This window comes from Cryptotermes secundus, unplaced genomic scaffold (genome assembly GCF_002891405.2).
Source record: "Cryptotermes secundus unplaced genomic scaffold, Csec_1.0 scaffold1230, whole genome shotgun sequence".
In the NCBI taxonomy this organism is placed as follows: Eukaryota; Metazoa; Arthropoda; class Insecta; order Blattodea; family Kalotermitidae; genus Cryptotermes; species Cryptotermes secundus.
The window spans coordinates 16,696-33,241 of NW_019743170.1; the positions used below are offsets into that span (position 1 = coordinate 16,696).

General features: G+C 39.0%; 1 protein-coding gene and 1 long non-coding RNA gene across 5 annotated transcripts; one reads left to right on the forward strand and one right to left on the reverse strand.

Annotated features, from left to right (window-relative positions):
- Positions 1-749: 749 nt before the first annotated feature.
- On the reverse strand, positions 750-3,492 carry LOC117283050. Its single transcript, XR_004514057.1, has 3 exons — positions 3,333-3,492; positions 2,788-3,020; positions 750-1,130 (listed from the first exon to the last, which is right to left on the reverse strand). It is a non-coding gene; the product is annotated as an uncharacterized LOC117283050 (long non-coding RNA).
- A 948-nt stretch (positions 3,493-4,440) lies between these two features.
- On the forward strand, positions 4,441-9,613 carry LOC111874010 (transcription initiation factor TFIID subunit 1). 4 transcript variants are annotated; one of them, XM_023869113.2, is made up of 4 exons: positions 5,494-5,752; positions 6,378-6,602; positions 7,934-8,070; positions 8,447-9,613. In XM_023869113.2, the coding sequence occupies exons 2-4, from the start codon at positions 6,516-6,518 to the stop codon at positions 8,466-8,468; spliced, it is 246 nt and encodes an 81-aa protein (XP_023724881.1). In that variant the 5' UTR covers positions 5,494-5,752; positions 6,378-6,515; the 3' UTR covers positions 8,469-9,613. The 4 variants fall into 4 exon arrangements, with proteins under 4 accessions (XP_023724879.1, XP_023724881.1, XP_023724878.1 ...); XM_023869111.2 differs by lacking the exons at positions 5,494-5,752; positions 7,934-8,070 and adding an exon at positions 4,441-4,492; XM_023869110.2 differs by lacking the exon at positions 7,934-8,070.
- Positions 9,614-16,546: the final 6,933 nt, after the last annotated feature.

Here is a 16,546-nt window from a genome sequence, read left to right on the forward strand (position 1 = left end):
GGGTCAAGAATTTTCTCTTCTCTATATCATCCAGATAGGCCCTGGGTCCCACCCAGCCCCTTATTCAATGGGCACCAGGGCTCTTTCTCCAGGGGTACAATGGCAGGGGTGTGAAGTCGACCACTCACCTCAAACTAGTGCCGAGGTTCTACACCTATACATCAACTACCCCATATGCCTTCATGGAGTAGCACTTAATTAGTTAAGCACAGGGACAACTTTACCTTTACCTTACTATATCATATCTTGAGGAATGGATTGTATAACATGGGACTAGTAAAAAAGGATCCATTGTAATAAACTGTCCAATGACTTATGCTGGCAACATTTTTAAATACCTGATGATGACCACATATGGTCAAAACATGTAGCAAGTATGTTTAGTGAATAAATACTGATTTCATCGATAATATTCATCTTCAGTCATTTTATTCATGGTTGAGTTGTGATGGACTGATACACAAGCAACTTTACAAATATTCTAAAGAATGGCCGATCATACAAAAATTGTTACATGACATACAACAACATCATCATTATTTATACCTTTTATTTGAAACATATTTTTAAGTTGTGTCTACTTAACAAACTACAATGAAAAATGTTTGATTTAAGGTTCTGGTGTTTCAGAGGAACATGTCACCTCCATCTTCAGGGTTGAAGAGTAAGCCAAGAAGAAATCAGCATGCATCAGGCAGTAAGCAGAGCTTTGCTTGCTTCCTTAGAATGAAGCAATATGTTTCTACAAAATATCAATTAACTTTCACTGGACTACACAGCATTATATCCCAGAAAACAGAACTCCATAGAGAAAAAATATCTAATTCTGTTTAGCATTATACATGTAGCATGAATAGTTTTGCAACAGCAGATTTTTATTAGTACACTAATTATTTGTACGTGCAATTACTGGACACCATAACCATAAAAGTAGACAAAATCTGAAACAACACATTTAGAAAATGTGTGCATTCTGAACATTCACAGTCTTCCTGTGACTTCTAGGCAGATGGTATTTTATTGCGCGGCCTGGTCTTCAGAAGATGTTCTTCAAATGATCTGTTGCTAACTATTATTTCTGATTTCTATACTTGAATTTATCCATTGTGACTGGGAACTGATAACTGGTTCTGTAATTAAGGATACTAAATTTCTAACATATTTTCCATACTTGCTACGTTCTTACATTCTCTGTACTTAAGGTTTTTAACAACTCTTACATCTTATTGAAACAATAATTATCCTTGATGAACTCATAAATTTGTAAATCCTTTGAGTCTACAATTAATTTTTTATGTGTTTACTGAGGATTGCTTGCAAACTTCTTAGTTGTACTTGAGTATGGCAACATTTTACAATAGTTTAAGCATTCAGCGTAATTATTCAACTGATTTATAAGTTGGTCATTAATGTCACAGTTTCTGTATTCTTTATCTTTCATTATCTATAACACAAGACTTGAAACTGATAATTAATTCCACATTTATTGCAATTATATTATGTAAGTGAACTACTTACAGAGCCAAATCATGAAGACCTACTTAATTACTATCACAGAATGTCATAGTCTAATGGTTAAGACTCCTGCTTCAAGTTCTGGAGGTAGGAAGGTTGAAACTCCACCCAGAGATCAACTATCCTGATAGGATTTTTATAGTTTTACCTAGTCCCTCCAGACAAATGCAGGGATACATCAAATTAGGCCATGACTATTTCCTTTTATATCCTTTCAAATCCATTAATTTTCCATTCACTCTATAATTTGACATTATACCATTTGACTTAGCCACTGACAGAAGTGATAAATAAATTTCTTACTTTATTTTCTCCTATTATGTGGTTAGTAAATTAATTTGTACAATCAACCCACTGGTACAACTACAGGAAAATATATTAGGGCTGGGATTATTTCTGTAAAACTCAACACCTGATGAAAAAAATAATTTACTGACACTAAGATGCACCACGGATACTAGCATTGCAGAAATGCATCACACAGGCCTTCTAAGACATGACCAAACACTCAACACAGTCACTACTGATGGGAAAGGCCTAAAACTGTATATCAAAGAAACAGAACAGTTTGCTTAGCTGGTCTTTCACCCATTCAAGTGTTACACTGAACTGTTCCTCAAGTTGCTGCCAGAATGTCAAAACAAGTGCAAGAACACTTTGTGTAATGTGTTAATAACAAGTATGTAAAATGTCTTTTAAGGTCTCATAAGCCTTAATATAAAATATATTATAGTCTGAAGGATTATGGTACCAACACTTTTAGACACGTTCATTACCTTTCATGGGGGAGGGGGGATAAGTTGGGTTTGATTCCTGTCAAGGGCACAGACTTTCCCCTTCATCACTGCATGGAGACCACCCCTCAATCCCACCCAAAAGTATCAAATGGGTACTGGAAGCTCTTTCCTCAGGGGTAGAAATGAGGATGCTTAATTAGGTGCCGGGATGTCTGCATGTCATAGAGCTTAATCATGCACAGGTACGACTTTGCTGCTTAACACAAAATAGTGAAGCATACAATAATATTAAATTGTAGTGATAAGTTTCAATAAACATGTTTGAATAGCTTGAAACCATACACAAAACCTAATTTAAAGAAGTTAATTAAATGTTTGTGGGAAATGGACTGGCTAGATTTATTTACATTAAAGTTAGTAACTCTAAATAAGACCTGAATTCGTATAAACTGTATAGTACAGTTGTCCTCAAGACTTTATAACATAACGGCATGCTTAAAGGAGAAGAAACCTCTCAAGAAATAGTGCTACTTACCCAGTCTGTGCCAGAAGAATGTGGTTTACACTTAGTTTGAACTTTCTCTCCAAGCCTTGATTGTACAATTATCTGAGCAGCTTTCAGCGCCAGAAATTTGGTGAATTTATCCAAGTCCTTCTTGTCCTGAATACTAAGTTTGACAGTAGCCATTCTGAGAATCTGCATTCATTTAATCTGCTATACACACGATATTTCGGAATCCCATCTTTAAGCTTTACCTCAAGTGCAACCTAGAACAAAATTCTTACGCTGTCACTCCCATTCCAAACTCCACAGTCACTTCGTGGCGCCACGAAGACAACGCCTATATGGTATTATCTTGATAAATGATCACGTGTTTGTTACAAGCACCGGCTCTCTGTAGCGTACAGATGATAATCGAACTAATGTCGACGTCAGTGAAATGATAAGATTTGACAACACGTTTCACACAACTCAAGATTTTACTGGTACAAGTAACCACTCCCACTACCGCCCACTACTCTCCCTTCAAGCCGGGAATAGTGACCATCCTCCAGCGTAATGCGAAAGCTGTCACTTACCTCGGTATACATTCCATAATCACCGGCATAATCACAAACAATACGGGTAACACCCCCTTTAACAAACAAATATAAACCCCAACGTAATCATCCTTTCCTCTTTTTTTCTCGTCGACGTGTTATGGAATACGACCTTCATTTGTTCCGGAAGTGAAGGCCGTTCGAGAAATACGAGGAAGCGAATATGCACAGACGAAAAAAACAAAGAAGTTGAAGTACGGAAGACATTCTACGCCGCTGCAATTTCACTTTCTCAAAGGCCAAGAATATCTTTCACTTCAATTAAAAAAATTCATGACAGTATGCCAACTACTATTTTGCTTCGAATATTATTGTGTTTCGTATTATAAACACACAAAATTTACACTGTTCAAAAAATATGCTAATACTTAATATAAAACCTGCGAAACTGTCAATAAATAAAAAAGTTGCGGAATGGGCTTGTTCCACATCCTGTTAAGCAGGTTATACCTATTTTTTTTTTAATTCTCATAGTGGGGGGTGGAGTCCAGTTGGGTCCACTCGGCACGGCGGCCACTGATTGGCCTATTGTACCTGCCCCGGGTGATTATGATGATGCAGAATTTGGTGGAATGAAGATTGGCAAGGGAAACCGAAGTACTCGGAGAAAACCTACCCCAGCGCCACACTGTCCACCACACATACCACTTGACCAGACCCGGGATCNCCCAACCTCTTACCCCATGACTGCCGAGGGCACTTTTCTCTGAGGTAAGATAGCCGGAGAGTGAAACTCCATCGTTCACATCGTCCATGGCACATATTATCCTGTTCATCATAGCAGGAATATAGATAGAATAAACTACGGTATCTGCTACGAGAAAACAGTCATGTCACATTAATATTCAAACAATTAAGCCACAAGCATATAATACAAAATTCGCCTAATATTATTTAAAACATTGTCCATGTATTATTATACATTGTTAGAATTCAATAATTTTATTAGGCTTATTAGCAACGCGCTGATGAGAATAGGGACAAATTGAATCGAGTTGTCGAAGTCGAACTCGAAATTGAATGTTGGCAGCAGGGCATTTAGTGAAGTGAGTTGCGGGTAGATGGCACGGAATTTAGTGAACCGTGGTGGCGGGCATGACGGGTAGACGTCGGGACCGTCGGGACCGTCGGGACTTGAGGTGGTGTCTGTTTTGGTATCTGGTAGGTGCATTGTGCCGTATTGTGCAGTAGTATCACGTATTGGTGTGTATTTGATTTGTAGCCATTAAGGAAGCAATGTGTTTATCTAGTTTATGTGTTGTTTACAGATGATATGTAGTAAGTATTCTTATTGAATAAAGGTTAAATTAATTGAAATGAAATGACGTTGGAGCATGTTGTCTTTGGTTTTTTTTTGGCTTTTGTAGAATTTTTACCATTTAATGAGAGCTCCGTGAATTCTCACTTCGACATCATGTTGTGAACTTGTTTGTTAACAGATTTACTGAATTCACATTTATTCTGTGTTGATTCTCAGTTTCTTCATTGGAGTCCCCATGGACATATAAAATTAAAAGTACACTGTTTCATGAAGTGTCTTTTTATATTGCAGTGATGAAGTTTTGAACGGAGGACTTAAGATTGTAAGACGCCTGCTGTTGTTTATGAGCTACCGATGCCTGTTTTAGCTGAACCGATATATAGTACTTTACAGAACTTCTTTACATATATCACTGTGAATGACTGAATTGTAAGAACATGCATAATTAAGAGTTACTGTTAAATTGAAGAAAGCAGTCTTCTGGGATTTGGCGCCATGTAGATATTGTGTTAACCGACGTTTCGGAGGAATGTATCGTCTCCATCTTCAGGGTAGGCCCTGATCTAGTATCAGAACTCTCATGCTAAACCAATTTATCATTGATTAAATTAAATACAACTGGAGAACATGACTTGTATGTAGGGTACAAGTACAAGGGAGCAACTAGGATAATGTTTCATTGTTTTTGCTGAATTTCAAATGTTTACCTCCTTCCGTTATAATCCCTTTGAAGTTAAACTGTGTGAAGAACACACTCTTTTATCATGCAGACCTTGTGAATTGCTATGATTTTCCTAATTCCGGGACACGGTGCATCGAAAGCTGTGTAGTATTTATGATACTAAACTATGAATATTTGAATCTAAAGGAGAGTNACAGAGAGGGTTCATCAGACCCTGGTATTGACCTCACAGGTTTCTTGGTAATATAGATGAATCTGGACACTTGGAAAATGATGTGTTAGATAATAAATCAAAGAGACGTCTTGCATCGCTCAGCAGACTTGGCTTGAGTTCCATTCTAAAAGAGGTGATAGATGTGGAACGAGCGAAAGTGAAGAGCGAGAGTAACTCGGAGGAGGACAAAGAGCAGGAGTCATGCCCACAGCAAGAAACGTCTGAACCCAACAGAGATGCAAGTAATTATATGCTAAATATAGTGAAAGTGCAGAGTGTTTTGTTCACACATACAGAGGTTTCGTAGTTGTATGCTGCATGAAATACTGAGCAGATTAGAGTTGTGTTGAATATTCTCACCCACTGTTCTTTCACAATCTGTCATCAGAGTGGACTCAGCACCACATTTTGTTCTACTGGACCTAGTGTTGTGTAGCCTTACCACTCAGTTCAATTATATTTTCACTTATGTTTGACCGCCTCTGTGGTCTAGTGATCAGAGTTCCTTGCTACATATCCAGAGGTCCTGGGTTAGATTCCCGGCGTTACCACATTTTCTGAGAAGTAGTGGGTCTGGAACGGGGTCCACTCAGCCCCATGAGGATAATTGAGGAGCAATTTGAAGGAAATGGCAGCTCCAGTCTAGAAAACCAAGATTAACGTCTGTGGGGATTGGTTGAGCTGATCACGCGACACCCTCTATCCACTAAAGTTGGCACTGATTTCGCTGACAAGAGGTGGTCGCTCAGTTGGTATAGTTCGCTTGCGGACTACAGAAGAATTTATGGTTAAAAGTGCATAAATGCAGTACATAATCACTCATTTTAGAAACAGCAAAAGAGTGATCCATTTGTTATCTTTTTTTAGATATTACACGCCACGATCCTCTGAGTCTTCATTGCGACTTAAGGTGGGTGGCGGCAACCTGATTCAGCACTTGACCCCTGTGGTAGAGCTCCGTGCGCCTTTCATCCAGTAAGACTTCATAACTCCCATCGTTCACCCATGAAGAGGTTCTCCGATGGTATTCTTGCACATCCTGGACCTCATCCAGTGCTTCTGCTTCTCAAACATATCAAGAAAAAGGCAAAGGTATGTGGTGTAAAAACAAACTCCGTGATTTCAGTATGCAAGCGAACTATACTGACCGAGCGACCACTGCTTGTCGGCGAAGTTAGTGCCAACTTTAGCGGATAGAGGGTGTCACGTGGTCAGCGCAATGAATCTCCACAGCCGTTAATTTCGATTTTCTAGACCGGAGCCGCTATTTCCTTCAAATAGCTCCTCAATTATCATCACAAGGCTGAGTGGACCCTGTTCCAGACCCACTACTTCTCAGAAAAAATCTGGAAGCGGCAGGAATCGAACCCGGATCTGTAGCCAGGAACTCTGACCAGTAGACCACAGAGGCGGTTTATATTATATGTGTGGTGTACATATTAGGTATATCCAAATTATGTAATAAATTAAAACAACTTGTAGGCATTAAAGGTGACAAATAGTGCTTCTGCTTGTACGTTACATTTAATGTGGAACTGAACAAAGCTGTTATTTGTTTACCAGTGTTTATTTTCCAACTGTATCGCTAGTTTCACTTGTAATAAAACACTCCTTAAGAAATGGAAGTGTCACTGTTGGAGTGTGCTCATATGGTAACTGTGTTCAGAGGTCTGTAAAGATCGCAGAATGAAAATTCATAGCAGATCCAGATAAAGCCTGGCAGTTTTCTGAAAATATTCAATCACTCATCCAAAAATGGAGTTCCTCTCTGATTGGTTTAGATCTGTATCAGTATGTATGATGACAGCAGGAACCTAAATAGCATTACAGCCTCTATGCATATACAGTAAGTCATAGTATGTTCTTGTACAGCCATGAAGAAAATTATAAGTGGTTAATTATTTAATTTTAATTTATTTTGGTGGGGTGAGACTTAGTCCACTTGGTATGTCAGCCACTATTTGGCCTATTGTACTGGTCCCAGATGATAGGATGATTAATGAATGTAGGGCAATTGGTGGAATGAGAAGTGGCAGGGGAAACCGAAGTACTCGGAGGAAACCTGCCCCAGTGCCGCTTTGTCCACCACAGATCCCACATGACCTCACACGTGATGGAACTCGGACTACCACGGTGGGAAGCTGACAACTAACCGCCTAAGCAATGGCACGGCCCTGTAAAATGTGTAGCTGGCTGGAGATACATTTTCTGAAAGCACCGATATCAAATCCTACTGACTTACTGACTTTCCTAATCCATGCATGGGTGTAGTTGTATTTTAAATCATTCATGAAAACTTGGCGACTCCCTAGGGAGTTGTGCCCTGCAGTTTGAGAAATCATGTGATGTGTGAATATTAATAAATTGGCAGTTTGCTTGCCTGGTTAGACCTGAATATTAATAATCTGTATTTATTTCTTAAGCAACGAGCAGCATCAGGGTGTGGTGATGTCTTCTTCATGAGGACTGCTGAAGATCTTACAGGACAGGATGGAGATTTGGTTCTGATTGAGTTCTGTGAAGAACATCCACCGCTTATAAATCAAGTGAACTTTCATTGGTTAGTCAGTTTTCAATCTGTGACTGGAATTATGATCAGAATGTTTCATAAGTGTCCCTTTATCTATATCAGCAGGAAGATTTGCATTTTCTTTGTCAGTAGGCTTGTACAAGAAGAACTTTTCAGGATGGAAATTTGGATAAAAAACTGAGATTGAGTTAGTCCCAGTGACCATCTTCCTTGTATTCTGCATATATAATCAAACTGATACCTCATCCTACATAATTTAATCCCGAAGATCGAGGCACTATGTTCCTCCGACATATTGGTATCTGCCTACAAGTTTGTAAAGTGTCATAACCCATAAGATGACAATCTGAGTCTATTAATAAAGTCTGTTTCTACCTTTTAAGTTATGTTTTGTCTTCTTTTCTAGGTTGGAATGTGCTGCAAAATAAAGAACTATTATAAGAGACAGGCCGGCAAGAATCAGGGACCACAAGAGTACCAATATGGACAAGTGGCATATGCGCACACCTCTCCTTTTCTGGGTCACTTGTCGCCTGGGCAGTCATTGCAAGCAGTAGAGAACATGTATCGAGCCCCCATATATGAGCATAATGTTCCGGATACTGACTTCCTGGTCATCAGGACGAAGTTTGGAAGTGAGATTGTCTTTCCATGTTATTGTTTATTTGCTTATAGAAATAAAAACCAAGAAATAAAAAGAACTAAAATATTGGAGGGATTTAGAGATTTGCCTCAAAGGACAAATTTATTAAATGATACAGTACTATGGTATAGGCACATTTTAAGAATTGCACAGAACCAGAATTCTAAAAAAGATTTTGAAGTGAAGCTAAAAAGAAATCTCTCAAGAGGAAGATGATGGGGGGAATTTGGGGAGAGTGAGGAGCTTGGGGAAGGTGGGAGTAGATGGAGAGATTAGGTTGCTATCTGGCCCATATAAAAACATAAACATTGAAGGAAGAAAATTTATTTTTTGTTTATTTAACAGCGCTGTCAGTAGTAGACTGTACAGCATTGAATGGTAGGATAGGTAGTGAATAATGAATTGGAATGGACATGAAAGGAAGTGGAGGTGGCATAATGTAAGACACTATCCTGGTATTTGCCTGGAAGGACTGAGGAAAGCCATGAAAACCTGTCTCTGGGCCATGGTTTGACTTCTGAAATATAATGCAGGAATGCAACCCATTCAACTGTTAGGTTTTCTTTCTCATTTTATATTGCCTTACTTCAAGGAAACTCTCACAGTGATCTAGTCGTAATATGCTTGCCATTGGACCCAAGGTTTGTGGGTTCAAACCATGCCAATGGCGATAAAAATTAGTAATACAACTTCCTTCAGAATGGAACTAAAGTCAGGGGTTGGTATTTACAGCATGTAAAAGAACTTTTTACTCATAAGAGATGAGTGAGGGAAAAATCAAACACCTGTTTTGGTTGCCCACAAAATCTGCTGCTGTGGTCCCTCAACTGCGGAGACCTCTAGCGGACAAGCATTGGAAGAACAGAGAATGACGGTGTTCGAGAGCAGGGTGCTGAAGAGAATATTTGGACCTGAGAGGAATAAAGTGATAGGAGGATGGAGAAAATTTCATAATGAGGAGCTTCAAAATTTGTAATGCTTATTATTAGAATGATCAAATGATAACATGGACATGGCATGTAGCATACATGGGAGAAGACAAATGCATACACAGTTTTGGTAGGAAAACCTAAGCATAGATAAGAGGATAATATTAAAGTGATCTTCAAGACATTGGGTGGGAGGGTGCAGACTGGATTCATCCAGTTCAAGATAGGGACCAGTAATGGACCCTTATGAACACAGTAATAAAACAAAATGCTGAAATTTTCTTGACTAGCGGAGCAACTGTTAGGTTTCTAAGAAAGACTCGGCACATGGAGTTATTTAGTTAGTGGGTAGATGTGGTTTCTCTTGTGGAGAAATGTCTGGCAAATAGAATTTCTGTTTAACTGGTAAACTGAGCCGATATTTGCTGGCCCATGCCGATGACCATCCCGATCCTGTGACTTTCGTCTTCAGTTTATTTTCATCTGAATCCAACCACCTGATAACAAGTCTGCGTACTTGTCAAGTACCCTCTAGTTTATTTAGAGTCAATATCCTGCTACTGACAGCACCATCAAATAACTCACAAAGAAAATATAAGATTAACATAGAAGTTGCTGCATGAAGCAAGGGATTTCTCATGTGCCACATATAAAAGTCATTAGCAGGTAGAATGGGTTTCAAAAGGTGGACAACAGATTAACCATAAAAGGCATTGAAAATATGACTTACCCTATGAATGTAGTACTTACATTCAACATCAAGAACACACCCTAGGTTATGATTCTGAGATAGTTCCATCCATCATCCCTACAACCCCATCTTCTCTCAAGCAGTTGATTTCCATAAAGTGTCTCCACAGAACTGTTGCAGAAGTTTGACAGAACATTTTTATATGAAGGGTTGTTTGCCCTCTGTTCATTTCCTAAGCAGCAGCTTCCCTCCATCCACAACCTGAAGATGGAAGAAACGGGTTCCAGATATGGAGAAAGGGGGCAGTTAATTATATTCAACAGCCAACAGGTGATAATGCATGGTGAGATGTACATATAAGCAGTAGTGAAGTGCATGTATTTCCAATAGTCTGTCCTACCCAAATGTTGCCACCCACTACCTAAGGCAGGGTTCCTTCTTTTCTCTGCCATAGATGTTCTTTAGTTTATGATGCTGTCAGTATCTGAGCCTGTGTGCCATCAAATGACAGGTAAAAGGTAAAGCTGTCCCTGTGCTTAACTAATTAAGCACTATGCCATGAAGGCGTATGGGGGAGTGGATGTATAGATCCACGTTTTCTCGACCTTGGCACTAGGTGGAGGTGAGTGGTCAGCATCATGCCCCTGCCACTATACCCCCGATACCCACTGGATAAGAGGCTTGGTGGGCCCCAGAGCCAGTCTGGACGACATGGAGAAGAGAAGATTATTGACCCTACTGGGACTCAAACTCTGACCCTCAGTCTTCCAACCTGTAGCCAGTCGCTATACCAACTGCACTATCCCGACTCCTATCAAATGGTAGGATGAATGTTAAATAATATATTGGGAAAGATCTGGAAATAGTCATGGCATAATCAAGATACTATCCATGAGGACAGTAGGAGAGGGCTGATGAAAACCATGAAACACCATTGTCCTGGCCAAGATTTGAACCGAGTACCTCCAAAATACAAGTCTACTGCAATACCACTAGACCAACCCACTTGGAATGCATGCCTCACTTATGTATCAGGAATCATCGGGCAAGACGTCTTGTTACTGTCAAGGTAATGGTAAGCAGTGGCATAGTGATGTTCAAATCATCAGGCAAGATGTCTTGTTACTGTCAAGGTAATGCGTAAGCAGTGGCATACTGATGTTCAAATCATCAGGCAAGATGTCTTGTTACTGTCAAGGTAATGCGTAAGCAGTGGCATACTGATGTTCAAATCATCAGGCAAGATGTCTTGTTACTGTCAAGGTAATGCGTAAGCAGTGGCATACTGATGTTCAAATCATCAGGCAAGATGTCTTGTTACTGTCAAGGTAATGCGTAAGCAGTGGCATACTGATGTTCAAATCATCAGGCAAGATGTCTTGTTACTGTCACGGTAATGCGTAAGCAGTGGCATACTGATGTTCAAATCATCAAGCAAGATGTCTTGTTACTGTCAAGATAATGCGTGAGCAGTGGCATACTGATGTTCAAATCATCAGGCACCAAATGGACAAGGTTTCACTGTGTGGCTTTTATACGAGAGAACAGTACCTGACAGGCCCACCAGTTGTTAGGAATTGAGAGTTTAAGTTGGCAGGAAATTTAACTCAAGTATCCAATTGCATTTGTTACTTACACATCAGAGCGAGTGTATGGATGTGGATCCGAACTATGATCCATTGGACTTCCTGCTCCATCATGGGCTTCCTCAGCAATGTGCTGCACAACTGTCAGGTCAGGTGTCTGTTCACGACAAAATACATGATGACCTTGAAGTGAGCGAGTCTGATGATGAGTACAGCTACTGCAAGTGTGAAGGAGTCCACAAAGCGAGAGGCAGATGAGGATGATGATGGTGGAGACCTCTGGTTCTAAGGCTGTCTTACTCTTTGTTATATTTTATTTTCTCTTTGTCTTGTACATAACATTTTTATAATTATATTTGGAATAAATAGTATAATAAACATACTAGCAATTAATCACAATTAATTCAAAGAGGAGCTTGAATTTTAAAGTACATCAGGTTACACAGAAGACAGTTTTGCTGTGAAATGACCTTCCAAGCAGACAGGGCAGGGCCAAGTACTTGCTGCTACACGCTACGAGTCATGTGGGCAGATACAGCAATGAGTGCTCAATCATATCTTCTTTATCTTGACACATCCTTTCAGTTTATCAGGTTTCCTTTCTTAAAAACTATGATGGTACTAAAATACATATTAAAAATTACTGAAACATAATCTATCACAATTAGGGACAGTAATACAGCATTCTAATTACGACTTTGCTTAAAGAGAAGTGAAAGAGCAGTGTGAACAAGTTACAGTACTTCGGCACTTTGCATTGATATTATCTGGATGGAAAACCTAATTTATCCTCTCCTTTAAGTACTTCATATCACATTAGGAATATTTTAAAAGCAACCCTGCACCAATGAAGTTGTACAGTTAACACTCAGTGTACATCTTAAGAAATCCTGTTAATCCACCAACGTAACCTTTTCCAATTTACTCAAGGTGTACCTTGATATTAGCAACAGATATGAGACAATCAAAAGCAATGAAATGTATAGATACAGCCACGAATTCTGATAATAAATTATGTTATTCATTTCTCTTTTCACATTTCAACATTGCTGATGTCACATATATTTCATATGGGGGCCACCATTTCTTTACTCAGTTCTCCTTACTCCTGCTGGGTCACTCAGAGCCCAATACAGGTAATCTCCCTTCCCATATCTGCACCACATTTTCCATGCCCAGCCTGTTCTACCCTTAAGGTGGAGGCAGGATGCCCCACCACGTGTTGGTGCCTACCTAGCAGACTTCACAGCATCAATCCCAGAAGACAGTAATCTTCAAGTGAAACTTCATCATGTGCATAATGAGAATCCCCGGTTCTGTGCGAATGGACGGGACATGTCAGAAGACAAGTTGTTAGTTCCATAGCATACAGCAGTAAAATAATATGCAACAAAAAGTACTGAAGAGTCAGAATCTGTGGGATACACCAGGACTGCTAATATTTGAGGATTTACCACATACAACACATTTCAGCTTCTTGCTCACAGGCTAGACATCCCAGTAAAAAAGGAAAAATAAAAGTTATCACTGTGCTTAAATAAGCATCATGCCATGAAGACATGTTGGGGAGTGGAGGTATAGCTCCATACATTCTTAGCCTTGACATTAATTGGGGGCTGGCTGGGTACCAGAGTTTGTCTGGATGATGTGGTGAAAAGAAAAATCTTTGTTGTGTGAGGAATCAAACACTGGTGATTCAGCCCACAGCCTGGTCAACATGCTGACTAAGCTATCTGAGCTCTCTGAACAATCCAACAACCAAACCATGGGAAGTGGTGTTTTCTGCACAGTCCATACCTAGACCATATAACAAGGATGAAAGGGACCAGTTAGTCAGTCATGAGTCGGCATTTGAAACTGGTGGGAAGCCATGTGCACAGAAGCACAGGCATCATCACTGTTAGAAGCAGTGACCAATGATGATATAACAGTGAGACAACTTAACATGTGCTACAGTGATTCACCATAGAGTGTGTAGAGCGTTATAATCATTTATAGTTACAAGCATTCAACAAATTCAGTATTCAATCCAAACCCCACAGCTGGTCACTACCACATGTCAGTATATTTTATACACCCTTTGTGCAGGTATAAGTAATTTAAGAGCTGCATATCACTTTTGCAACTTTATATGGACCATGAAACTTGGATAGTGGGGAAGTCTGGTTATGTTAATTTTTCTTTCAGAAATGATTTGATGAGAAAGTAATAGTTCTTAAAATCACAAATAAAGCTTTCATGTGCCTCTATGTATATATGCTTTATCACATTTTGGATCCTTCGCTTCCAGAATTCTACAAAATCTACTAGCCGTAACATTCATGTGATACTGAACACATTTAACACCCAGATGACTCTTTACCTTCAACATCTGCAGTACACTTTTACCACATTTAAAAATCTTTTTAGTAAGTGAAATCTGAGGTTCTTGTGGAGGTGGCGGTGATTATGAAGATCTTTTGGGATATAATTCCATGTGACTTGGCAGATATTTATCAACATTTTGGAGATATCTGATGCCTGTCTTCAAACAGAAGAGTAAGCCATATGAGAAAAAAAAAAAAAAGACAGCGATATACAGAAGGAAGAACAAGGATTGTGGTTAAGAACAAACCAATGGTCTGTTTATCCCCCCCTGCCCCCCAAACATAGTGGCAAGTCTCCCTAAAATGATGGTAAAATATCTACCACACTACAGAATGTCACATCCTAGAAGACAGCAGTCTCGTTCAGTGACTGAATCCTGTAAAATCTATCTTCCTTTTTGGTGTAACAATTATTTGAACTACAGTCACGTTCCTTATTTTTAACAAATTTGTTTCATACTCATATCTTGAGTACCACCATCTCATTATTATAAAGAATGTTATTTTTACAATCCAATTTGATTCACTACACTACATGATATATCCATTTCAGTTTTGGATGTTACTATCACTGGGACAGAAGTTTCTGTGTCCATCAAGGCAGTGAAAGAAGCTACTTTTGCAACTGATAGCGAATACATTAGGTTTACAGAAGTTTTAGTTACAAGGTATTTCCAAGAATATCACAGCAAAACAGATGTTTTAAAAAAATCAGACATTTTACTGCACAACATCCATAACTCTCTGAACAGTCATCAACATTTCATAGTAAATATTTGTTCTTATTTCTGCTCAGTGCATCACTGATAAAATATGCTAATAGAAATTAACTCAGTTAATGTAAAACAAATCAGGATAAAAGAACTTTACTTCTTTTTCAGAAGCTTTCTAGTTTAAATCTGATTTCCCGTTGATTTGTAGAAAGTTTGGCACCTGTGTGATACAGATAGATCTTTCAAGTGTTTAGAATTCATTCACACTACAATTCCGACCACAATGCAACCCGTTTATTATCTCCCTCTCTTACTACTACATGTTTCGGCCATATTTGCTAAAAGTGTTTCAGTGTGTAATATGTGTAACTTCAGATATCACATGTAAATGTGGTATCTCCCAATTAAATGTACTCTATTAAAATTCCTAAAAATCACTAAAAACGATTAAAACTTCAATATTTTTGGTTGGGGGCTGTCATTCTTTATCCAATTATCATTGTGTTTGGATTCGTTTTGCAGCGGCATGGGTGTTGTGTATATCATTCAACAATGTTTGCTTTTATGATGAGGCACACTTCCACTTTGATTGTGGGGTTAATAAACAAAATATGCGATTTTGGGCATCAGAGAATCCACGCGTGATTCATGAGGTGCATCATGCACCAAGAATTAGTGTGGGTCACCATCTCAAAGCACAGACTGCTAGGGCCAATTTTCTTTGAAGAACCAGTGAACAGTGAGCGCTATTTAAACATGTTGCGCAATACTTTTGTGCCTCACCTTGCTACAGGTTTGCTGTTACAAACTCTGTGGTTCATGCAGGATGGAGCCAGGCTGATTACAGCAAATGTTGTTTTGAACTTTCTACATGACATTTTTGACTTGTGTGTCATCTCAGACCGATTTCCTGATCGTTTTGCACGGACAGAACTGGCCCCTGAATCGTCCTGATTTAAACCATGTAACTACTTTCTTTAGGGATTCCTTAAGGAAAAGATTTTTTGAAAAAACTGCAAACAATAATTGAATTGAGAGCACCAATCATTCAGGCCTACAACAAGATAACTGAGGATATATGCCGTCGAGTAATCAACGTTGTAATAATGTTGTAGAAGTTGTCAGATGTTGGTGGTCATACTGAACACTTGATTCACACAGCATAAATCTCCATGCAATGGTCTATCTTTTTGTATGTTAGTTTCTAGTATTGTAATTGAAGTAAATATTTTATTAATAGATCAAATACTGGATCATTTCGTACACAACCCTGTATGTGCTAGACTAACCCAGAATTTGTAGTCTTACACTTACACCCCCAGTTCCATCACAGAAAAATGCTTTCAAATATTCTAGTACTGTAAAGATACAAGTCAGCCAAACTGTAGTACACACTATATGTAACAAACTCTGTAATATGAATTTTATCATTTCATATCAAAATTTTGTCTTCAGCGATCTAGAGAGTAACATGGCCACAGCTCCAAAACACATGTAAGTTGCATGTGTTGCGAGATTCTCAAACTAATGGGTAGGATATGAAGCTGTGTACTTTGGTAGGTGGTACCAACATTTCAG

What these genes read in the sequence shown, in the direction of transcription:
- LOC111874010 (XM_023869111.2), top strand. Translation starts at nt 6,516, where the DNA reads ATGAAGAGGTTCTCCGATGGTATTCTTGCACATCCTGGACCTCATCCA. An exon ending in ATATCAAGAAAAAGGCAAAG is followed by an intron (nt 6,603 to 8,446) that starts GTATGTGGTGTA and finishes CTTCTTTTCTAG; the next exon opens with GTTGGAATGTGCTGCAAAAT.